We start from the raw sequence: 20,935 nt of genomic DNA, 5'->3' as shown, positions 1-20,935 counted from the left end.
ATACTCCCTGACTTTCTGGTTGCCTTGAGTTAACTCCAAAAATTGAATCTCCAGCCGGTCTTTTGCTTCAGGTGGGAAGTATTTCCGTTCAAATTCCGTTTTAAAATCTTCCCAGTCGATCTCTCTTCCCATATAGTATTCTTCCACGTTATTCCACCAATCAGAAGCATCTTTGGTCAAGTAGTATATTGCTACATCCTTCTTGAAATTATCAGGGCAGTGGATGGCCCGAAAGTTTTCTCCAAATTCCTCAGCCATGTTGACGCTTCGAAGGGATCTGTTCCTCCAGGATATCTAACGGTTCCAAATTTCTTCATTAACTGACCATCTTCAGGTAATCAGGAGGGGAGGATGGTCTTCGCTCTGATAATTCACCGGTTCTATGATCAAGTCTATCTAGCAAGCCTTGTACTAATACTATATAAGGATCAGAACTCCCAGCTGTCCTCTGTTCTTTCCTACAACGTGGCTTGGGCGTCCTTTCCCGGTGCATGAACTCAGATTCATTCCGCCTTGGATTATGTGTTGTTGCATAATTCTGCCTTGATCCATACATATTGTGGGAACCGAAATTCGCACTGTCGATTTCCATTTAAATAAGGAAACTAGGAAAACCCTAATTTCCCAGAGGACCCGGATATCTGCTAATACCAAACGTCAAGCAATCAGAACACGAGAATAACAACGATAAAAATAAGAAATCGAAAAAGGAGAGCAAGGAAGATCTTATTCCGAATTTGCGTATGAGCGTTTACAACAAGGTATAAGCCTGGGCTCGAGAGCTGTCGGCGAGATTTCTAGTTATAGCAACCCTAAGACGGCTAAACCTAATTGAGTCGCAGCTCGAAATAACAAAAACGGAAAATTGCTTAAATTGCTCTAAGTGCTAAGTTTTCTCTGAAAAAATCGTCCTCCCACGCTCCTCGCCTAGGACTCCTTATATACTAGCTCCAAGGCCGGTTTACGATTTTACTCTTCTGCCCTTAAGCTGTCATAGCATAAAAATGGAGATATTCCATTTTCCCGATCTTCACAATTATCTTCAAAAATTCCGTATTTATCCGCGGAAACTTGACATTTATCCTTCCTTGTGGACCAAGCCTAAACCATGCTGTGGTTTACGGGCTTTTGGTTAAGAAATCGTAGGATGGGCCTCGAGTCGTGTTTTAGGTCCGTTTGGACCGTCTTCCGACTCGAAGTGTTTACTACGATTTATTTCGATAAGGAACAAACTTTCCGCGGTATGAATCCGCAAACTTTGGTCGATGATTTAGAATAGAGGAAAAAATAGAATGAGCTCGCCACGGTCTTCGGGAGATAGCATTGAAGGTTTGACAAGAGTGCATGGACTGGTGTCGTCTCGACGTTTCGGAAGAGCTCGGTCGCTACGTAACGACCGAACTTTGGATTGAGCCCGATCGCTACGTAGCGATCGAGCTGGATGAACGCTTGGTCGCTACGTAGCGACCGAGCGGGACGATCGCTACGTAGCGACCGAGCGGGACGATCGCTCGGTCGCTACGTAGCGATCGAGCGGGTTGGATGCTCGGTCGCTATGGAGCGACCGAGCTCAGCTCGGACTTGGTTGCTACGTAGCGACCGGACAGCGTGTATGTGCGGTAGTTACGCAATGACCGAGCTTGGTTCGTTTGCTTTAACCCTTCAAAGATACTTCTTCGTAAAAACTTTGTATTGGTTATTTTTGTACGAAAATTATATTTTTCTTTTTACTATCTTTTTCGGAAATGCGATTTTCGAGGGTTTTCGGGTGATAATTCCATCGTGACCGTTTTTGACCCCAACAGTTAGCCCCCCAGCTTGTTAGGACCATGCATCGTAGGGTCCTAGCGTGCGGTTAGGCATGTTTGGCAAGTTAGGCGTGTTGGATGGAATTAATATCCGAAAGTTCGAGCTTGAATAGTAAATTCTCATTCCTATAAGAAAAGAGGTAACTTCTTCACTGTGGGAACCGAAATTCGCACTGTCGATTTCCGTTTAAATAAGAAAACTAGGAAAACCCTAATTTCCCAGAGGACCCGGATATCTGCTAATTACCACACGTCAAGCAATCAGAACACGAGAATAACAACGATATAGAGTAAGAAATCGAAAAAGAGAGCAAAGAAGATATTATTCCGAATTTGCGTATGAGCGTTTACAACAAGGTATAAGCCTGGGCTCGAGAGCTGTCGGCGAGATTCCTAGTTCTAGAAACCCTAAGACAGCTAAACCTAATTGAGTCGAAGCTCGAAATAACAAAAACAGAAAATTGCCTAAATTGCTCTAAGTGCTAAGTTTGCTCTGAAAAAGTTCTCTCCTCCATGCTCCTCGCCTAGGACTCCTTATATACTAGCTCCAAGGTCGGTTTACGCTTTTACTCTTCTGCCCTTAAGCCGTCATAGCATAAAAATGGAGATATTCCATTTTCCCCAATCTTAACAATTATCTTCAAAACTTCCGTATTTATCCGCAGAAACTTCACATTTATCCTTCCTTGTGGGCCAAGCGTAAACCGTGCTGCGGTTTACGGGCTTTTGGTTAGGAAATCGTAGGATGGGCCTCGAGTCGTGTTTTAGGTCCCTTTGGGCCGTCTTCCGACTCGACACGTTTACTACGAATTTTCCGCGGTTTCTCATCCGCGAAGTTTGATCGATGAGTTGGAATAGCGGAAAACATGGACTGAGCTTGCTACGGTCTTCGGGAGATAGCATTCGAAGATTGGACGAGAATGCATGGATTGATGTCTGTCGATGTTCGGAAGAATTCAATCGCTACACAGCGACCGAACTTCGGCTCGAGCCCGGTCGCTACGTAGCGACCGAGCTTTGGCTCGAGCTCGGTCGATACGTAGCGACCGTGCGGGACGAGCGCTCGGTCGCTACGTAGCGACCGATCTTTGGCTCGAGCTCGGTCGATACGTAGCGACCGTGCGGGACGAGCGCTCGGTCGCTACGTAGCGACCGAGCTTGGCCGAGCTCGGTCGCTACGTAGCGACCAAGCGGGACGATCGCTCGGTCGCTACGTAGCGACCGAGCTTTGGCTCGAGCACGATCGCTACGTAGCGACCGAGCGCTCAGTGACCGAGCTTTGGCTCGAGCTCGGTCGCTACGTAGCGACCGAACGGGATAAGCGCTCGGTCGCTACGTAGCGACCGAGCGGGACGATCGCTCGGTCGGTACGTAGCGACCGAGCTTTGGCTCGAGCTCGGTCGCTACGTAGCGACCGAGCGGGACGAGCGCTCGGTCGCTACGTAGCGACCGAGCTTGGGCTCGAACTCGGTCGCTAGAGCGAGACAGACGCTCAGTCGCTACATAACGACCGAGCTTGGCTCGGGCTTGGTTGCTACGTAGCGACCGGACGGCGTGTATGCGCGGTAATTACGCAGCGACCGAGCTTGGTTTGTTTGGTTCGAATCTTCAAGGATACTTCTTCGTAAAAACTTCGTATTGGTTATATTTTACGAAAGTCGTATCCTTCTTTTTACTATCTGTTTCGGAAATACGATCTCCGAGGATTTTCGGGTGGTAATTCCGTCGTAACCGTTTTTAACCCCAACAGTTAGCCCCCCAGCCCGTTAGGATCATGCGTCGTAGGATCCTAGCGTGCGGTTAGGCATGTTTGGCAAGTTAGGCGTGTTGGATGGAATTATTATCCGAAATTCCGAGCTTGAATAGTAAATCCTCATGCCTATAAGAAGGGAGGTAACTTGTTTCATAGTTTTTTCACTTTCTTGTCTTTTTCTAAGATCTTTCTTTAAGAAAAACTTTCTATCTTTCTCTCCATCCTTTTCCTCTATTTTCTCAAGAGAAGTGTAAAGATGTCGAGCAAGAAAAAGATTGCAAAAAAGGGTCTTCGTCCGCGAGTGCTTACGAAGAGCTCATCGTTCCAAAGATGGAGTTCGTGCCTCACTCGGTACATCCTGCCGAGAACGAGGCATGGTGGGTTACTCATTATGGCTCGTTGACCCCTCCCAAGGAGAAGTCGTTCCCGGTCCTGATCCATCATGGAGTCGAGAAAGGGGATGCAAGCAGGAGTACCGACGAGTTTCTCGCGATCATGCGATCGTTCTACCATATCCCGGATGCTGTGGAGTTCCGGGTTCCCCGCCGCGGGGAATGTGCTAACAGCCCCCCAGAGGGTTACTTCACTTGCTACGAGGGGTTCATAGTGCGTTGTCGCCTATGGTTCCCAATACCCGAAATTCTCGTCCGAGTGTTGGACCGTTTCAAAGTTGCGATAAGCCAGTTGACTCCCCTCTCCATTCAGCATCTCATTGGGATCCTGATCCTAAGCTACGAGCATGGCCTTTCCCTTTCCGTCGATCATTATGAAGCGCTTTTGAGGCTTCAACTTGTCACAGATACGGATAAGCATAGGTTGGTCCCTCGGAAATTTATGTCAGTGGTTAAGAAGTTCATTTCGAACTTCAACTCGTGGAAGAAGTTCTTTTTCTTTGTTCGTATAGACGCTGCGTCCGTCGAAGAGAGTTGCATTCCAATGTTCCGGAGATTGCCGAATGATCGTCCCTTCATCAACCCTCTTGCTCCGTTCCCTGAGGACATCATTGCGGTGAGGGATCTTCTCAGGAACGGTCCTTTCTTCTGGACTTCTTTTACGCCGAAGAGGGTTCGGAGGGCACTGAGATTCGTGCAACCCGGTCCTGCTTCGGCTGCGAACACGGGAAGCGACTCCGAACCCGACGACCAGAATCCCGTCGAAGCTCCAAAAGTTGTGCCGGAGTCGAGCTCTTGGAAGGGAAAAGACGTCGATCTTGGCGACATAGAATTTTTGATGGATGACTCTATGCTTCCAGGATGGGATCCGAACATTGCTTCCGGCGATGGGACTGGTTTGAGCGAGGACTAGCCGTTGGTGGCTTCGAATCCCCTTGCCGCTTTACGCGGTTTATTTATATGATGAATGTTTCGTTTTTCGAGTTTTTCCCGAGTAGGTTCGAAGTAAATATGAGTTGTCGTCTCATATTCAATTCCGATGAGACGTCCAATTTGTTGGTTCGTTCGTGATTTTCGTAAGAATTACCCATCTTTATGATTTTCGAGAACATTGAGATACGAACGGAGAGACATGGTTTAGGATCTCGTATCTTTTAGATATCATGCCTTGAGATGTTTGAGACCAGAGCGTTGGGTTTAGGGCAAGACCTAGGTTTACTTTCGGTTAAGGTTTGTGCGGTGACTAGCCCGCTATCGTTTTTCCTGTTGCGATTTCTTCCTGACTCGTGCCGATTTAAAGTCGCGATAGGTTCTCGGCTTATATGACTTGTATGGTACGAATCGAGCATCTTCTCAGAGTCAACTGGAAGTGCTAAACCAAAATTTCGGATTTTTGTTGTAGCGCGCTTTTGTCCTTGTGCTGGACGTTTTGAAGATCAAAAGAGTGATCGAATTGTGTTTGTTTAAGACGGCTAGCGTTTTTGTCGGGGCCAATCGACGAGCGGGGTGTAAGATGTTTGGTAGTCGCGTTCGGACAATTTGTTAGTATTATCCTCGAATTTTAACTTTTTGCGACGTCTCGCAGTTATTTCGAGGATTGTACATGTATTTTTGAATATTTGAAAGATGATGATTTTTACGATTTTTGGGCCGGCTGAGGCCGCAGACAAGCGTAAACCGGATGTCTTAATGTCTCCAGGCGTGTCCTGAAAGTTTCTTTTGCGTTTTACTGAAGCGTAAGCGTTTTCGATAAAAAGGACAACGTATATTGTAAAAGTTTTTGAAGTTTCTAAAAACTGGATTACAATAATGGCGATTTTTCTAAGTGGGAGTATACGAGTATACGCACCCACTCCCCCCCCCCCTTTTTAGAGAGGGGGATAGCTGAACTCGTCTTTTGACGAGCTGCCTACGTACCCCTTTCGAGGATCAAGCCATCTCGTAGTTCTGTTTCATGCCGCGAATGTTCTTACTCGGCGGTAGATGTCGCGATGTCCGCCTTGACCGTGTCAATCGTGGCTGGGTCAACGATATTTTCTGGATGTTCCGGTTGAGTTGTAGCGTGGGCTTCGGACTTGTGTCGAGCTTCGACGTCCGATGCGTTTGCGTCGGTAGACGATTTAATTCGTCTTTTCCCGGGGCGCTTTTGGTCGAAGATCGATCTATCTTCGTGCGCTTGCCGTTTGCAGTTGCAGAAGTCGTGATTTTTCTTAACTTGTGCTCTGCGAGGAAGCATAGCCGCAATTGTTTTTGGCATCCCCAGATGGCCGCGACTCCGCTTGGCGTTGGGAATTTAAGACCCAGGTGGTAAGTTGACGGAACTGCCTGCATGGCGTTGAGCCATGGGGTTCCCATGATCACGTTGTAGATAGGGGGATGATCGACTACCGCGAACTCGACGATATTCGTGATCTCCTTGGCCATGACTGGTAATTGGATCGATCCAAGAGTCATCGATACTTCGCCTGAAAAACCCGTGAGTGGTTTTGCCGTCGGAATTACTTCTCCGAGTTCGATGTTCATCCGCTTGAGAGTGTCGCGGAAGATTACGTTGACCGTGCTTCCCGTGTCGACGAGTACCCTTCCAACTTCTAAATCTCGTATGACGAGATCTATGACGAGGGGGTTGCAGTGAGGTTGGTCGATTCCGCCAGCTTCTTCCTTTGTGAAAGTGATCGAGCAATTTTGGCCATCTCGAGGAGGAGACCATGTAGGCCAATTTGCACTCGACTCTGCCTTCTGTTGGTAAGCCTTGATGGCCGATACAGTATCGCCGCAGTATTGTGATCCTCAGATGATCATATTGACTCTGCGACGATTGTTATCGTTCGCCTTGTCGTCCGGCCACCTACCGCGTTTATCCCCATGTTGGTTTCGTTGAGGGGATTTTTCAGCGGGCGGATTTCTGTCTGTCTTTGGAGGGCGATCAGAATCGAGGATGAGATCCTTGACGCTCGTTACTTCCGAGAGTTCTCCAGCGAGTAGCTTCGCGGCCAGTCTTGCTCCCAAGACTTTGCAGTTGGTTGTGGAGTGTCCTCGGGATTGGTGGAACTCGCAGAAGGTGTTTTCGTCATACCCTTGATTGCGAGTCCATGTGTTGCCCGTGGTCCGGCCTTGATCTGAATTGATCGCATAGTTATGCGCCCCTTGGAGATCTTCCCCCTCGTGATGGACGTACTTGTCGTTACGAGAATTCTTCTTTTTCCCTTTCGGATCCACGTCTTTCGAAGATGGTCTTGCCGCCTTATGTTTTTGCGATAAGACTTTAGTTTCTTCCTCGACTATGATGTAGTCCGTTGCTCTGTGGAGGGTGTCCTGGATCGTTCGCGGTTTGTCGAGAGTTATCCACTTTCTGATTTTCGACTTGTACCAGAGCGTCTTTCTCAGCGCGTCGATGGCCACTTTGTCGCTTATCCCGCTGACCCTGGACATTATCAGCTTGAAACGACTGATAAACTCACGGAGGGGTTCGTCTTCCCTCTGGGAGAGACTCCAGAGGTCAACATCGGAAGTTTCTCTGTCTATGAATACAGAATACTGTTTGAGGAATTCCGATGCGAGCTGTCGAAAACTACTGATGGTGTTGCGATGAAGGCGTGCGAACCATTCGAGCGCTGCTCCTTCAAGATTTTCGACGAATAGGCAGCAATAGCTGGCATCATTTTTGCCGTCCTTCAGTCTTGCTCTTCCCATCGCGATGTGGAAAGCCTGAAGGTGCGCTTTTGGATCGGCCGTACCATCGTACTTTGGTACTTTGATTTTTCCCGGATCGGACACCCTCATGTCCGAAATTCGACTGGTAAAGGGGGTCTTTCGAGCTCCTTCTAACAGTCGATCGATCTCGGGGGCAGCACTAGTAGCATGATGGATTTGAGACTTTACAGCTCTCACTTCTGCCGCAGTCTTGGTGATGAAATCACGAAGATCGCGGATATCCGATGTCTCGTCAGTGGATTTCCGAGCTTGTCGGTGTTTACTGCGAGTGAGCTTGGTTTGCTTTTCGGCCAGCTCCTCTTGTTCGTTCCAATAGGCGACTTCCTCCTCTTCCGTCATTGGTTTTTCGAACGGGAAGCCTTCCCGAGAGGATCGGCTTCTGGTCCTTCTTGGATGTCTGTCGACATCCTCGTTGGTGTCGTTGGAGACATCGCTAGGATCCAGGTCAATGTGTTCGGCTTCGTTATCCTCCGAGTCCTTTGCAGGGGGCGGAAGACTTTCAGGGTTTTCCTTTTCGATGGGAGATTTCTCGCTAGGGTTTTGACCGGAAGGTCGTTCCCACGCGACTCATGTTCTATCGAGTGGGGTGGCGAAGTCAAGCCTCTTCCCGCGGATTTTGGTGGTTCCGCGGGGACGGATTGCTTGGGTCCTTGCCGTTAAGGTTTCAACCTGTTTGGTCAAGGTATTCACGAGCTTATCCTGTTCTTCCGACCTTTTCTCATAGGTGGCAAACATCTTTTTAAACTCCTCGAGCGTCGCGGCGTTGGCTTGTGCGTTGGCCGCGGATACGTCCGCTGCTGGAGTGTGGAGATCGGTGCCGCTGCCTCCGTTAAGAGGAGTTTGCACGTTATCCGCGTCGTTAGTTGACATGTCGATTTCCGTTTAAATATGGAAACTAGGAAAACTCTAATTTCCCAGAGGACCCGGATATCTGCTAATTACCACACGTCAAGCAATCAGAACACGAGAATAACAACGATAAAGAATAAGAAATCGAAAAAGAGAGCAAAGAAGATCTTATTCCGAATTTGCGTATGAGCGTTTACAACAAGGTATAAGCCTGGGCTCGAGAGCTGTCGGCGAGATTCCTAGTTCTAGCAACCCTAAGACGGCTAAACCTAATTGAGTCGCAGCTCGAAATAACAAAAACGGAAAATTGCCTAAATTGCTCTAAGTGCTAAGTTTGCTCTGAAAAAGTTCTCTCCTCCATGCTCCTCGCCTAGGACTCCTTATATACTAGCTCCAAGGTCGGTTTACGCTTTTACTCTTCTGCCCTTAATCCGTCATAGCATAAAAATGGAGATATTCCATTTTCCCGATCTTCACAATTATCTTCAAAACTTCCGTATTTATCCGCGGAAACTTGACATTTATCCTTCCTTGTGGGCCAAGCGTAAACCGTGCTGCGGTTTACGGGCTTTTGGTTAGGAAATCGTAGGATGGGCCTCGAGTCGTGTTTTAGGTCCCTTTGGGCCATCTTCCGACTCGACACATTTACTACGAATTTTCCGCGGTTTCTCATCCGCGAAGTTTGATCGATGAGTTGGAATAGCGGAAAACATGGACTGAGCTTGCTACGGTCTTCGGGAGATAGCATTCGAAGATTTGACGAGAATGCATGGATTGATGTCTGTCGATGTTCGGAAGAGTTCAATCGCTACACAGCGACCGAACATCGGCTCGAGTCCGGTCACTATGTAGCGACCGAGCTTTGGCTCGAGCTCGGTCGCTACGTAGCGACCAAGCGGGACGATCGCTCGGTCACTACGTAGCGACCGAGCTTGGCCGAGAGCTCGGTCGCTACGTAGTGACCGAGCGGGACGATCGCTCGGTCGCTATGTAGAGACCGAGCTTTAGCTCGAGCTCGGTCGCTACGTAGCGGCCGAGCTTCGGCTCGAGCTCAGTCGCTACGTAGCGACCGAGCTTTGGCTCGAGCTCGGTCGCTACGTAGCGACCGAACGGGGCCGAGCGGGACCGAGCGGGACGATCGCTCGGTCGCAACGTAGCGACCGAGCTTTGGCTCGAGCTCGGTCGCTATGTAGCGACCGAGCTTGGGCTCGAGCTCGGTCGCTACATAGCGACCGAGCGAGACGGACGCTCGGTCGCTACATAACGACCGAGCTTGGCTCGGGCTTGGTTGCTACGTAGCGACCGGACGGCGTGTATGCGCGGTAATTACGCAGCGACCGAGCTTGGTTTGTTTGGTTCGAATCTTCAAGGATACTTCTTCGTAAAAACTTCGTATTGGTTATATTTTACGAAAGTCGTATCCTTCTTTTTACTATCTCTTTCGGAAATACGATCTCCGAGGATTTTCGGGTGATAATTCCGTCGTAACCGTTTTTAACCCCAACATTCACACTTTCTTTCACTTTCTTGTTTTCTCAAAGATTTTTCCTTAAGAAAACTTTCCTTCTTTCTCTCTATCCCTTCCTTCCATTTTTTCCAAAGAAGAGTGTAAAATGTCGAGTAAGAAAAAGATTGCGAGGAAAGGGTCTTCGTCCACGAGTGCTCATGAAGAGCTCCTCGTTCTGAAGATAGAGTTCGTGCCTCACTCGGTAGATCCTGCCGAGAATTAGGCATGGTGGGTTGCGCATTACGGTTCGATCACTCCTCCCAAAGAGAAGCCGTTCCCGGTCCTGGCCCATCGTGCAGTTGAGGAAGGAGCACCAAGCAGGAGCACTTACGAGTTCCTCGAGATCATGCGGTCGTTCTACCGTATTCCAAGCACGGTGGAGTTCTGGGTTCTTCGTCGAGGGGAAAGCGCTGATAACCCCCCGGAGGGTTATTTCACTTGCTACGAAGCGTACGTATGCGTTGTCGCTTGTGGTTCCCGATTCCCGAAATCATCGTCCGAGTTTTGGAGCGTTTTGAGGTGGCAATCAGCCAGTTGAATCCCCTTGCCCTTCAGCACCTTGTTGGAATCCTTATCTTGAGCTACGAGCATGGTCTCTCCCTTTCCGTTGATCACTTTGACGCGCTTTTAAGGCTACATCTCGTCAAGGATAAGGAGAAGTATAGGCTGGTCCCTCGGAGCTTCACGTCGGTGGTTAAGAGATTCATCTCCAACTTTAACTCGTGGAAGAAATTTTTCTTCTTTGTTCGCATAGACGCTGCGTCTGTCGAAGAGAGTTGTATCCCACTGCTCCGGAGGTTGCCAAATGATCGTCCCATCATCAACCCGCTGGCCCCATTCCCCGAGGATATCATTGAAGTGAGGGACCTTCTTAGGAATGGTCCGTTTTTCAAGACTTCTTTCACGCCAAAACGAGTTCGGAAGGCGCTAAGGTTTGTGTGTCCCGATCCTGTGGAAGCGGGGAACCACTCCGAGCCCGATGATCAGAGTCCCGACTGATACCACTCAAATTACCCTAAGGAGTGTAACTCTCATCAAAAGAGGTTCAGATGTAGTACTTAGGGATCGAATCCACAAGGAGTTAGGGAACAATTAAATCTAGTGTTTATTAATTCTAAAGGTTGTAATGTTTTTAATAAAATAGCAATAGTAACTAGCGAGTAAATGATAAATGTAACTTAGGTTGGAAATGATATATTAGAGCTCATTCGCTCCACTATTCAGGTGTTGGAGATTATAATTCCTATAGATGCCTAACTATTGCATGCATGATATATTAGAGCTCATTCGCTTAACTCAGTGATCAGCTGTCGCACGTACCACTGGTTAACAGACTATATCTTGTGTCTCACCGGTTAGATGCAGACACAAGAGAGTGTCGATCGATAGTCTATTAAGAGGTCGACCGATACACTTTTGCTAACATCGATCGATTGTCAGTTCAGGACATCGATCGACGGGTTCTAGCCAGGCCTATGCGCGAGTATGAAATGCCCTACTAAGATTCTAAATTGGCGGTTAGCCCTCTCTAGCAATCCTAATATGATAGATATATTTCAGGATGGGATAACAAGGGTGCTTGAATATGCAATCCTATGATCAAGTTCTAGTTAGCTAGGCTAAAACAAGCAATGAATACAAATCTATCATGAATATCACAACAAGGCAGATCTATAGTTTGGGGCTAATCCCACAAACCTATCTGAACTCTGGATCTAACAGTTGAACTACTCAGACATAACAAAGCAATTCATATCAATAGATAAATAGAAACTCATAGAATATATGATAAGAAAATGAATCAAGGAGTTCCAATCACAAGTGATCTTCTCTCCAAATGAAACTTGTAACAAAACTAGGTCTAGAAAAGAAAAGCTCTTCCTGCCGTCAAACATTTGGGCAGTATATATTCTACTAGGTTAAAAACTCGTCAGGGCATTTTGGTAATTTGGCTTGGCCTTGGTCTTTAAGTCTGCTGAATCCAAAATGTCGCGTCTGGTGTCTCGACATCGATCGATGGTACCTGTGTACATCGATCGATATTAATCTTCATCTGTCGAGGCATTTCCTGATATCGATCGTCAGCACAGATGCGCATCGATCGATTATTCTTCCTCTCGTCGACCTCTAAGTGGTCAGCTCAGGTGAAATGTCCTTTATGCTCCAAAATGCTCCAAAGTCATTGCTTTACTCCGAAATGCACCTGAACCTGAAAACATACCTAGAAGAGTAGAAAACATAGATATATATAGTAAAATAATAATATACCATGGATAAAAATGGGTCAAATCCAAGGTATATCACCGACGCTGCCCCTGCTGCTGCGACGGGGTGGAACTCCTCAAAGGGGAAAGATATCGATCTTGGCGACATAGAGTTTTTGATGGACGATTCTATGCTTCCGGGATGGGATCCAGACCTTGCTTATGGTGACGGAAGCGGTTCTAGCGAGGTTCCTATTCTGGACTTCGACGATTTCTTTGCTGGTTTACCCTCGGGCTTCGATGCTCCTCCACCAACGAATGAAACAGGAAGGCCGAAGGTTGTCGCGGAAGGGTCTCGTATTATCAACGGGGTATGATTTTCTCGATTTTTTTTGTGATTGCCTAGGTGTTTCTTTTTCTGCTTATAACGCGTTAATTGGTTTCGCAGGGCCTTAACTTATTTGGCTCGGCCATTGAAGCGAGCCATAGGGAAGCTATGGTCTATCGTTTCAAAGAAGAGAAAGCAGAGCGAGATCTCGCTTGCGTGCAAGGCGAGGTGTCGGAGCGAGAAGCACAACTTACTCGTGATCATGCGCGGGCCATCCGTAAAGCGGAAAGGAAGGGCAAAAGGGAAATTGTCGAGGTGATGAAGACTCGTGCTTCTCAGTTCCAGGTCGAATACGGAAACCTCAAGGATGCCTTTACCTCGGTAGGCGATTTTCGTGAGTGCCGTGGTTCAGTCGGAAGTCTCTGGAGAACGCAAGCCGATGACTATGTGTTCAAGAAGGAAATGAGCTTGATGAAGAGCGGCATGAACGAACGTGCCCACGCTGAGGCGTTCATTCCTTCGATCGACGAGAGGATCCAAGGGTTCTGGGATTCCATCCCGGTTTCCCCGGATACCGAAGAGGTTCCGACCGGGCTTCCTGATGATGGCGAGAAGTGGACCGTCCTGCGGATGCGTTTGGTACTTCGTTGTCCGGAGACTTTGACTTTGGGCCATGAGAGGCGGAGTGATTGTTGAGAGGAAGATGCTTGTCTTTCCATTCTATGTTTGTGGCCGAATGTGGCCGTTATTTCGAGAGATTGTATGGGCCTGTTTTGGCCGTTTTTATTGCTTATCGGGACTGGCCGTTGGTGGCTTTGAATCCCTTACCGCTTTACGCGGCTTTTATATATATGATGGATGTTTCATTTCGAGTTTTTTCCTGAGTAGGTTAGAAGTAAATATGTGTTGTCGTCTCATATTTAATTCCGATGAGATGATCAATCTGTTAGTTCGTTCGTGATTTTCGTAGAAAATTATTTATCTTTACGATTTTCGGGAACATTGAGATGTGAACCGAGAGACATGGTTTAGGATCTCCTATCTTTTAGATATCATGTCTTGAGATGTTTGAGACCAGAGCGTTGGGTTTAGGGCAAGACCTAGGTTTACTTCGGTTAAGGTTTGTGCGGTGACTAGCCGGCTATCGTTTTTTCTGTTGCGATTTCTTCCTGACTCGTACCGATTTAGTCCATGATAGGTTGTCGGCTTATATGACTTGTATGGTACGAATCGAGCATCTTCTCAGAGGTAATTTTTAAGCCAACTGGGAGTGCTAAACCAAAATTTCGGATTTTTGTTGTAGCGCGCTTTCGTCCTTGTGTTGGACATTTTGAAGATCAAAAGAGTGATCGAATTGCGTCTGTTTAAGACTGCTGGCGTGTTCGTCGGGGCCAATCGACGAACTGGGTGTAAGGTTTTGGTGGTCGCGTTCGGACAATTTGTTCGTATTATCTTTGAATTTTAACTTTGCGACGTCTCACAGTTGTTTCGAGGATTATACGTGTATCTTTGAGTGTTTGAAAGATGATAATTTTACGATTTTAGGCCGGATGAGGCCGCAGACCAGAGTCTTAACGTTTCCAGGCGTGTCCGGAAAGTTTTTGCGTTTAACTGAAGCGTAAACGTTTTTGATAAAAAGGAGCAACGTAGGTTGTAGTGAAAGTTTTTGAAGTTTCTAAAAACTCGATTACAATAATGAAATTTTTTCTAAATGGGAGTATACGAGTATACGCACCACTCCCCCCCCCCCCTTTTAGAGAGGGGGAAAGCTGAAATCGTCTTTTGAAGAGCTGCCTACGTACCCCTTTCGAGGATCAAGCCATCTCGTAGTTCTGTTTCATGCCGCGAGCGTTTTTACTCGGCGGTAGACGTCGTGCTGTCTACCTTGACCGTGTTGATCGTGGCTGGGTCAACGCTATTTTCCGGATGTTCCGGTTGAGTTGTAGCGTCGGCTTCGGACTCGGGTCGATTTTCGACGTCCGATGCGTTTGCGTCGGCAGACGATTTTAATTCGTCTTTCCTTGGGGCGTTTTTGGCCGAAGATTGATCCATCTTCGTGTGTTTTTGATTCGCAGTTGCAGAAATTGTGACTTGCCTTAACTTGTGCTCTGTGAGGAAGCATAGCCGCGACTTTTTTTGGCATCCCCAGATAGCCCCGACTCCGCTTGGGGTCGGAAATTTGAGACCCAGGTGGGAGGTTGATGGAACTGCTTGCATGGCATTGAGCCATGGAGTTCCCATGATCGCGTTGTAGATAGCGGGATGATCGACTACCGCGAACTCGACAATTTTCGTGATCTCCTTGCCCATGACTGGCAACTGGATTGATCCAAGAGTCATCGATACTTCGCCTGAAAAACCCATGAGCGGTTTTGGCGTCAGAATTACTTCTCCGAATTTGATGCTCATCCGCTTGATAGTGTTGCGGAAGATTACGTTAACCGTGCTTCCCGTGTCGACGAGTACCCTTCTGACTTCTAAGTCTTGTATGGCGAGATGTATGACGAACGGATCGCAGTGAGGTTGATCGATGCCGCCGGCTTCCTCCTTTGTGAAGGTGATCGAGCAATTATGGCCATCTCGGGGAGGAGACCATGTAGGCCAATTTGCACTCGACTCAGCCTTCCGTTCGTAAGCTTTGATGGCCGACACAGTATCACCGCAGTATTGTGATCCTCCGATTATCATGTTGACTCTGCGATGATTGTTATCATTCCCCTTGTCGTCCGGCCTCCTACCGCTTTTATCGGCTGGTTTCGTTGAGGGGATTTTTCAGCGGGCGGATTTCTGTCCGTCTTTGGAGGGCGATCAGAGTCGAGGATGAGATCCTTGACGCTGGTTACTTCCGAGAGCTCTCCAGCGAGTAGCTTCACGGCCAGCCTTGCTCCCAAGACTTTGCAGTTGGTCGTGGAGTGTCCTCGGGACTGGTGGAACTCGCAGAAGGTGTTTTCGTCATACCCTTGATTGCGGGTCCACGTGTTGCCCGTGGTTCGGCCTTGATCCGAATTGATCGCATAATTATGCGCCCCTTGCAGATCTTCCCCCTCGTGGTGGACGTACTTATCATTTCGAGAGTTCTTCTTTCTCGCTTTCGGATCCACTTCCTTCGAGGATGCTCTTGCCGCCTTATGTTTTTGCGATAAGACTTTAGTTTCTTCCTCGACTATGATGTAGTCCGTTGCTTTGTGGAGGGCGTCCTGGATCGTTCGCGGTTTGTCGAGGGTTATCCACTTTCTGAATTTCGACTTGTACCAGAGCGTCTTTCTCAGCGCGTCAATGGCCACTTTGTCGCTTATCCCGCTGACCCTGGACATTATCAGCTTGAACCGGCTGATAAACTCGCAGAGGGGTTCGTCTTCCCTCTGGGAGAGACTCCAAAGATCGACATCGAAAGTTTCTCTGTCTATGAACACAGAGTATTGTTTGAGATATTCCAAAGAGAGCTGTTGGAAACTCCCGATAGTGTTCCGATGAAGGCGTGCGAACCATTCGAGCGCCGCTCTTTCCAGATTTTCGACGAACATGGGGCAGTAGCCGGCATCTTTTTCGCCATCCTTCAGTCTCGCTCTTCCCATCGTGATGTGGAAAGCCTGAAGGTGCGCTTTTGCATCGGCCGTACCATCGTACTTCGGTACTTTGATTTTTCCCGGATCGGATACCCTCATGTCCGAAATGCAACTGGTAAAAGGGGTCTTCCGAGCTCAATTCAGCAGTCGATCGATTTCGGGAGCAGCACTAGTAGCATGATGGATTTGAGACTTTACGGCTCTCACTTCTGCCACAGTCTTGGTGATGTAGGCGCGAAGATCGCGAATATCCGATGTCTCGTCAGTAGATTTCCGAGCCTGTCGGTGTTTACTGCGAGTGAGCTCGGTTTGCCTTTCAGCCAGCTCCTCTTGTTCGTTCCAATAGGCGATTTCCTCTTCTTCCGTCATTTGTTTTTCGAACGAGCAGATCGGCTTCTGGTCCTTCTTGGATGTCTGTCGACGTCCTCGTCGGTGTCCTTTGCAGGAGGCGGAGGACTTTCAGGGTTCCCCTTTTCGATAGGAGATTTCTCGCTAGGGTTTTGACACGAAGGTTGTTCCCGCGCGACTCCAGATCTGGCGAGTGGGGTAGCGAAGTCGAGCCTCTTCCCGCGGATTTTGGTGGTTCCGCGGGGACGGATTGCTCGAGTCCTTGCCGTTAAGGTTTCAACCTGTTTGGTCAAGGTACTCACGAGCTTATCCTATTCTTCCGACCTTTTCTCATAGGTGGCTAACATCTTTTTAAACTGCTCGACCGCTGCGGCGTTGGCTGGTGCGTTGGCCGCGGATACGTCCGCTGCTGGAGTGTGGAGATTGGTGCCGCTGCCTCCGTTAAGAGGAGTCTGCACGTTATCCGCATTGTTAGTTGACATGTCTGATTGAGCGTGGTGTGGCTTTTGCGGGTTAAAATGATCCATATCCCCCTCCTTCTAGCGCCAAACTGTGGGAACCGAAATTTGCACTGTCGATTTCCGTTTAAATAAGGAAACTAGAAAAACCCTAATTTCCCAGAGGACCCAGATATCTGCTAATACCACACGTCAAGCAATCAGAACACGAGAATAAGAACGATAAAAATAAGAAATTGAAAAAGGAGAGCAAAGAAGATCTTATTCCGAATTTGTGTATGAGCGTTTACAACAAGGTATAAGCCTGGGCTCGAGAGCTGTCGGCGAGATTCCTAGTTCTAGCAACCCTAAGATGGCTAAACCTATTTGAGTCGCAGCTCGAAATAACAAAAACGGAAAATTGCCAAAATTGCTCTAAGTGCTAAGTTTTCTCTGAAAAAATCGTCCTCCCACGCTCCTCGCCTAGGACTCCTTTTATACTAGCTCCATGGTCGGTTTACGCTTTTACTCTTCTGCCCTTAAGCCGTCATAGCATAAAAATGGAGATATTCCATTTTTCCCGATCTTCACAATTATCTTCAAAACTTCCGTATTTATCCGCGGAAACTTGACATTTATCCTTCCTTGTGGACCAAGCGTAAACCTTGCTGTGGTTTACGGGCTTTTGGTTAAGAAATCGTAGGAGGGGCCTCGAGTCGTGTTTTAGGTCCCTTTGGGCCGTCTTCCGACTCGAAGCGTTTACTACGATTTCTTTCGATAAGGAACAAACTTTCCACGATATTAATCCGCAAAGTTTGGTTGATGATTTAGAATAGCGGAAAAAATAGACTGAGCTCGCCACGGTCTTCGGGAGATAACATTGAAGGTTTGACGAGAGTGCATGGACTGGTGTCGTCTCGACGTTTTGGAAGAGCTCTGTCGCTACACAGCGACCAAGCTTTGGCTTGAGCCCGGTCGCTACGTAGCGATTGAGCGGGATGGACGCTCGGTCGCTACATAGCGACCGAGTGGGACGGATGCTCGGTCGCTACATAGCGACCGAGCTTGGCTCGGGCTCGGTCGCTAAGTAGCGACTGAGCGAGACGAACGCTTGGTCGCTACGTAGCGACCGAGCGGGACGAGCGCTCAGTCGCTACATAGCAACCGAGGTTTGGGTCGAGCTCGGTCGCTACGTAACGACCGAGTGGGACGAGCGCTCGTTCGCTACGTAGCGACCGAGCTTTGGCTCGAGCTCGGTCGCTACGTAGCGACCGAGCGGGACGAGCGCTCGGTCGCTACGTAGCTACCGAGCGGGTTGGATGCTCGGTTGCTATGTAGCGACCGAGCCTGGCTTGGACTTAGTTGCTACGTAGCGACCGGACAGCGTGTATGTGCGGTAGTTACGCAATGACCGAGCTTGGTTCGTTTGCTTTGAGCCTTCAAAGATACTTCTTCGTAAAAACTTTGTATTGGTTATTTTTTTGCGAAAATTATATTTTTCTTTTTACTATCTTTTTCGGAAATACGATTTCCGAGGGTTTTCGGGTGATAATTCCGTCGTGACCGTTTTTATCCCAACACATATCAGGTGCTTGATTCCTCTCCCCTAGATCCTCATATCGTTCTTCTTGCTCATAGCCCACATGTGAATCCGTCGGATTTCTCCCGGTCGACTCATGTACGTGTTCATAGCAATGGTTATTTCCTTTTGCTATCGCAGAATCATCTGTTACCTCAAGGTTTGAATAGACTGCGGTTTTCAGAATTACGTTGTCCATATCTTGGTGGTGTCATCATTGGCTCCTCACTCCTTGTATGTCTTAGAAACATACTGCAGTACAACCCATGGTAAGTACTAATCTCAACTTATCTAACAAAGGAGCATGTTGGTTTCCTATTCTACCTTTTGCGACACCTTTGACTCGATAAATTATTGAAAACAGGTTCCCAAGTGAGCAAAGTCAACCATGCTCTGATACCACCTTTGTTGTAACAACCCCGATCCGGAATAAATAAAAGTTAATTAGTTTGCCATGCACCAATCAAACAAGAACATGCACGACGAACTAAAGAACTCTAACCAGATCGAAGATACTACTACCACGTGCCCGAACATTTGATCCGAGGTTCCCAGATAAGATCCGAAATCCTATGATCATATGTCCAAGAACGGGTTTCCTAGCGATTTCAAGTTAAGGCTTTGCAACCCGAGTTTGAAACCGTTAGTTAGTTCGTCCCGGACTAGGACTAGTATCATATGGAATCCAAGAATTTCACAAACCCCTTTTTTTTTATTCATATATACTTTAAGTTCAACCACATCAAAATTTATACATGCTCGGCCGATGTTCAAAACCATATCTTACATATTACAAAACATACATGTTTGCAAAAGGTAGCAAATCTACACCAACAGCTTAGTGCTCCTCCGATCCCAAATGGAACCTACTACTACGGGTTACCTGCAAAACAAAGAGTCTAATGATCAACTATTTTGCTCAGTGAGTCGGGTTTCCTAACAATTATTTATCCCCCCATTATGCATCAAACATTAAGCAACAAGGATCAATTATATTAAGAAATATGCAATGCAAAAGCAATCATGTAAACAAGCATCCACTCTTCACGAGTGGTTAGATCATTATCGATCATCGAGGACTGTCTCTCGCCATTGGTTCCTATCTCGATACGAAGTCCATAACACATCCCTTCTTGCGCCCATTGACTCTAAACACAAAGTCTAAAAAGCCGATGGCCCGGATAATACACTTGCCGCATCGTCATGCAGCTACACGGTCGAGGGTAGCTAACCCTATCACACGTGTCTTCGCGTCCTGCCCGAAACTAATTTTGGTAAGGCCCCGGACAAGGCACGGGCCTCGAGTGGACACCAATGACTCTCACGACACTCCACCCGATTGTCGGACTCTCACGGATCAAGTCCGTGGATTTACGGGTTTCCCCGTTAAGATATGATCAAGCATGTTATATTATCTGAGCCGAGGCCCAAACAATATAATGCAATGACATAAGTATATGCAACACAACATCAATGTATCACAATCATGTTATACCCCTCGAGCCGAAGCCCGACGATATAACTCAATATCTTTCACAAACATCAATCATTATCATATCATTATATATCTAAACGCGCAACCTAGCAATGCATCAACCAATACTATTGTTTTGCAGGCGCTAGTCGCACACACAACAATCATAACCCATAACTGAGACTCACCTCAACACTTAGATGAAAGTTTTGGACTGGAAACGCTTCTATCTCGCGGTCGGCTTCACTTTAAACTTTTATCGGAAAACTCTAGAGCTTTAGAAATCTAAATACAGGAAGGGTAGGGTAAGAAAGTCTATCCAAGTTCTAACTAAGAAAATAAAAAAAAATAAGAAAAATAAAATCTAAATAAAAAGAAAGCTAAAGACAAAAACATTCTATCTTAGGGTTTCGACTTTTTCGAGCTGCTATGGTTAGGGTTCTAACCATGAGAAATGACTAATTGGGTGGTCTGCTATTTATAGGCTGGAGAATGAGCTCAGGAGAAGGTATAGGTCGTGGGTTACAAGCAGGAGCTGTCCTGGGTGCCCCATGCAACCAATTGGAGAGAGATTGGTGTGCAGCCACAAATCTGTCCAATTAAAACAAGTTTTGTGGCCAGCCACCACTTCAACCAATAGGACATAACCAAGAGCTGCTTGGAGAATTCTCCAGTAAAGGAGTAACATATGTCTCGCTGCTTAAGGAGGTAGACAAACAGCTGCATCCTCCAGAAGCTTCCGGATATGCTTAACACATCGTAGATGGGTCCGAATGAGCCGTATTTAAATCCCTAACGTGTTATAAGCTTATCCGAGCTGGCGGAAATGTTTCTCCTTGACAAAAACCTAGATTTCTTAGACCAAAACATTTCTAAAATAACTCTAAGTTCATTCTTATCTTAAGGTCTTATAATAAATTTTCGATTAATTTTCTCGTCCGACTAGGACGTTCTAGGCCGAACCGCGAGCATTTTC

General features: G+C 47.3%; 1 protein-coding gene across 1 annotated transcript; it reads left to right on the top strand.

The window, feature by feature from the left end:
- Positions 1–3,739: 3,739 nt before the first annotated feature.
- LOC117131877 (uncharacterized protein At3g60930, chloroplastic-like) lies at positions 3,740–11,218 on the top strand. The gene is made up of 2 exons (XM_033284820.1): positions 3,740–3,848; positions 10,161–11,218. Exon 2 carries the CDS (start codon positions 10,480–10,482, stop codon positions 11,020–11,022), a length of 543 nt encoding a protein of 180 aa, XP_033140711.1. The 5' UTR covers positions 3,740–3,848; positions 10,161–10,479; the 3' UTR covers positions 11,023–11,218.
- The last annotated feature ends 9,717 nt before the right edge of the window (positions 11,219–20,935 follow it).

The sequence above is a fragment of the Brassica rapa genome, chromosome A02 (genome assembly GCF_000309985.2).
Source record: "Brassica rapa cultivar Chiifu-401-42 chromosome A02, CAAS_Brap_v3.01, whole genome shotgun sequence".
NCBI classification, from domain to species: Eukaryota; Viridiplantae; Streptophyta; class Magnoliopsida; order Brassicales; family Brassicaceae; genus Brassica; species Brassica rapa.
The sequence above is the reverse complement of the archived record's forward strand: the minus strand, read 5'-3'. Positions and strand labels throughout refer to the sequence as shown.

Excerpts from the sequence above, each read along its gene's own strand:
- LOC117131877 (XM_033284820.1), top strand. The coding sequence starts at position 10,480 with ATGCGTTGTCGCTTGTGGTTCCCGATTCCCGAAATCATCGTCCGAGTT.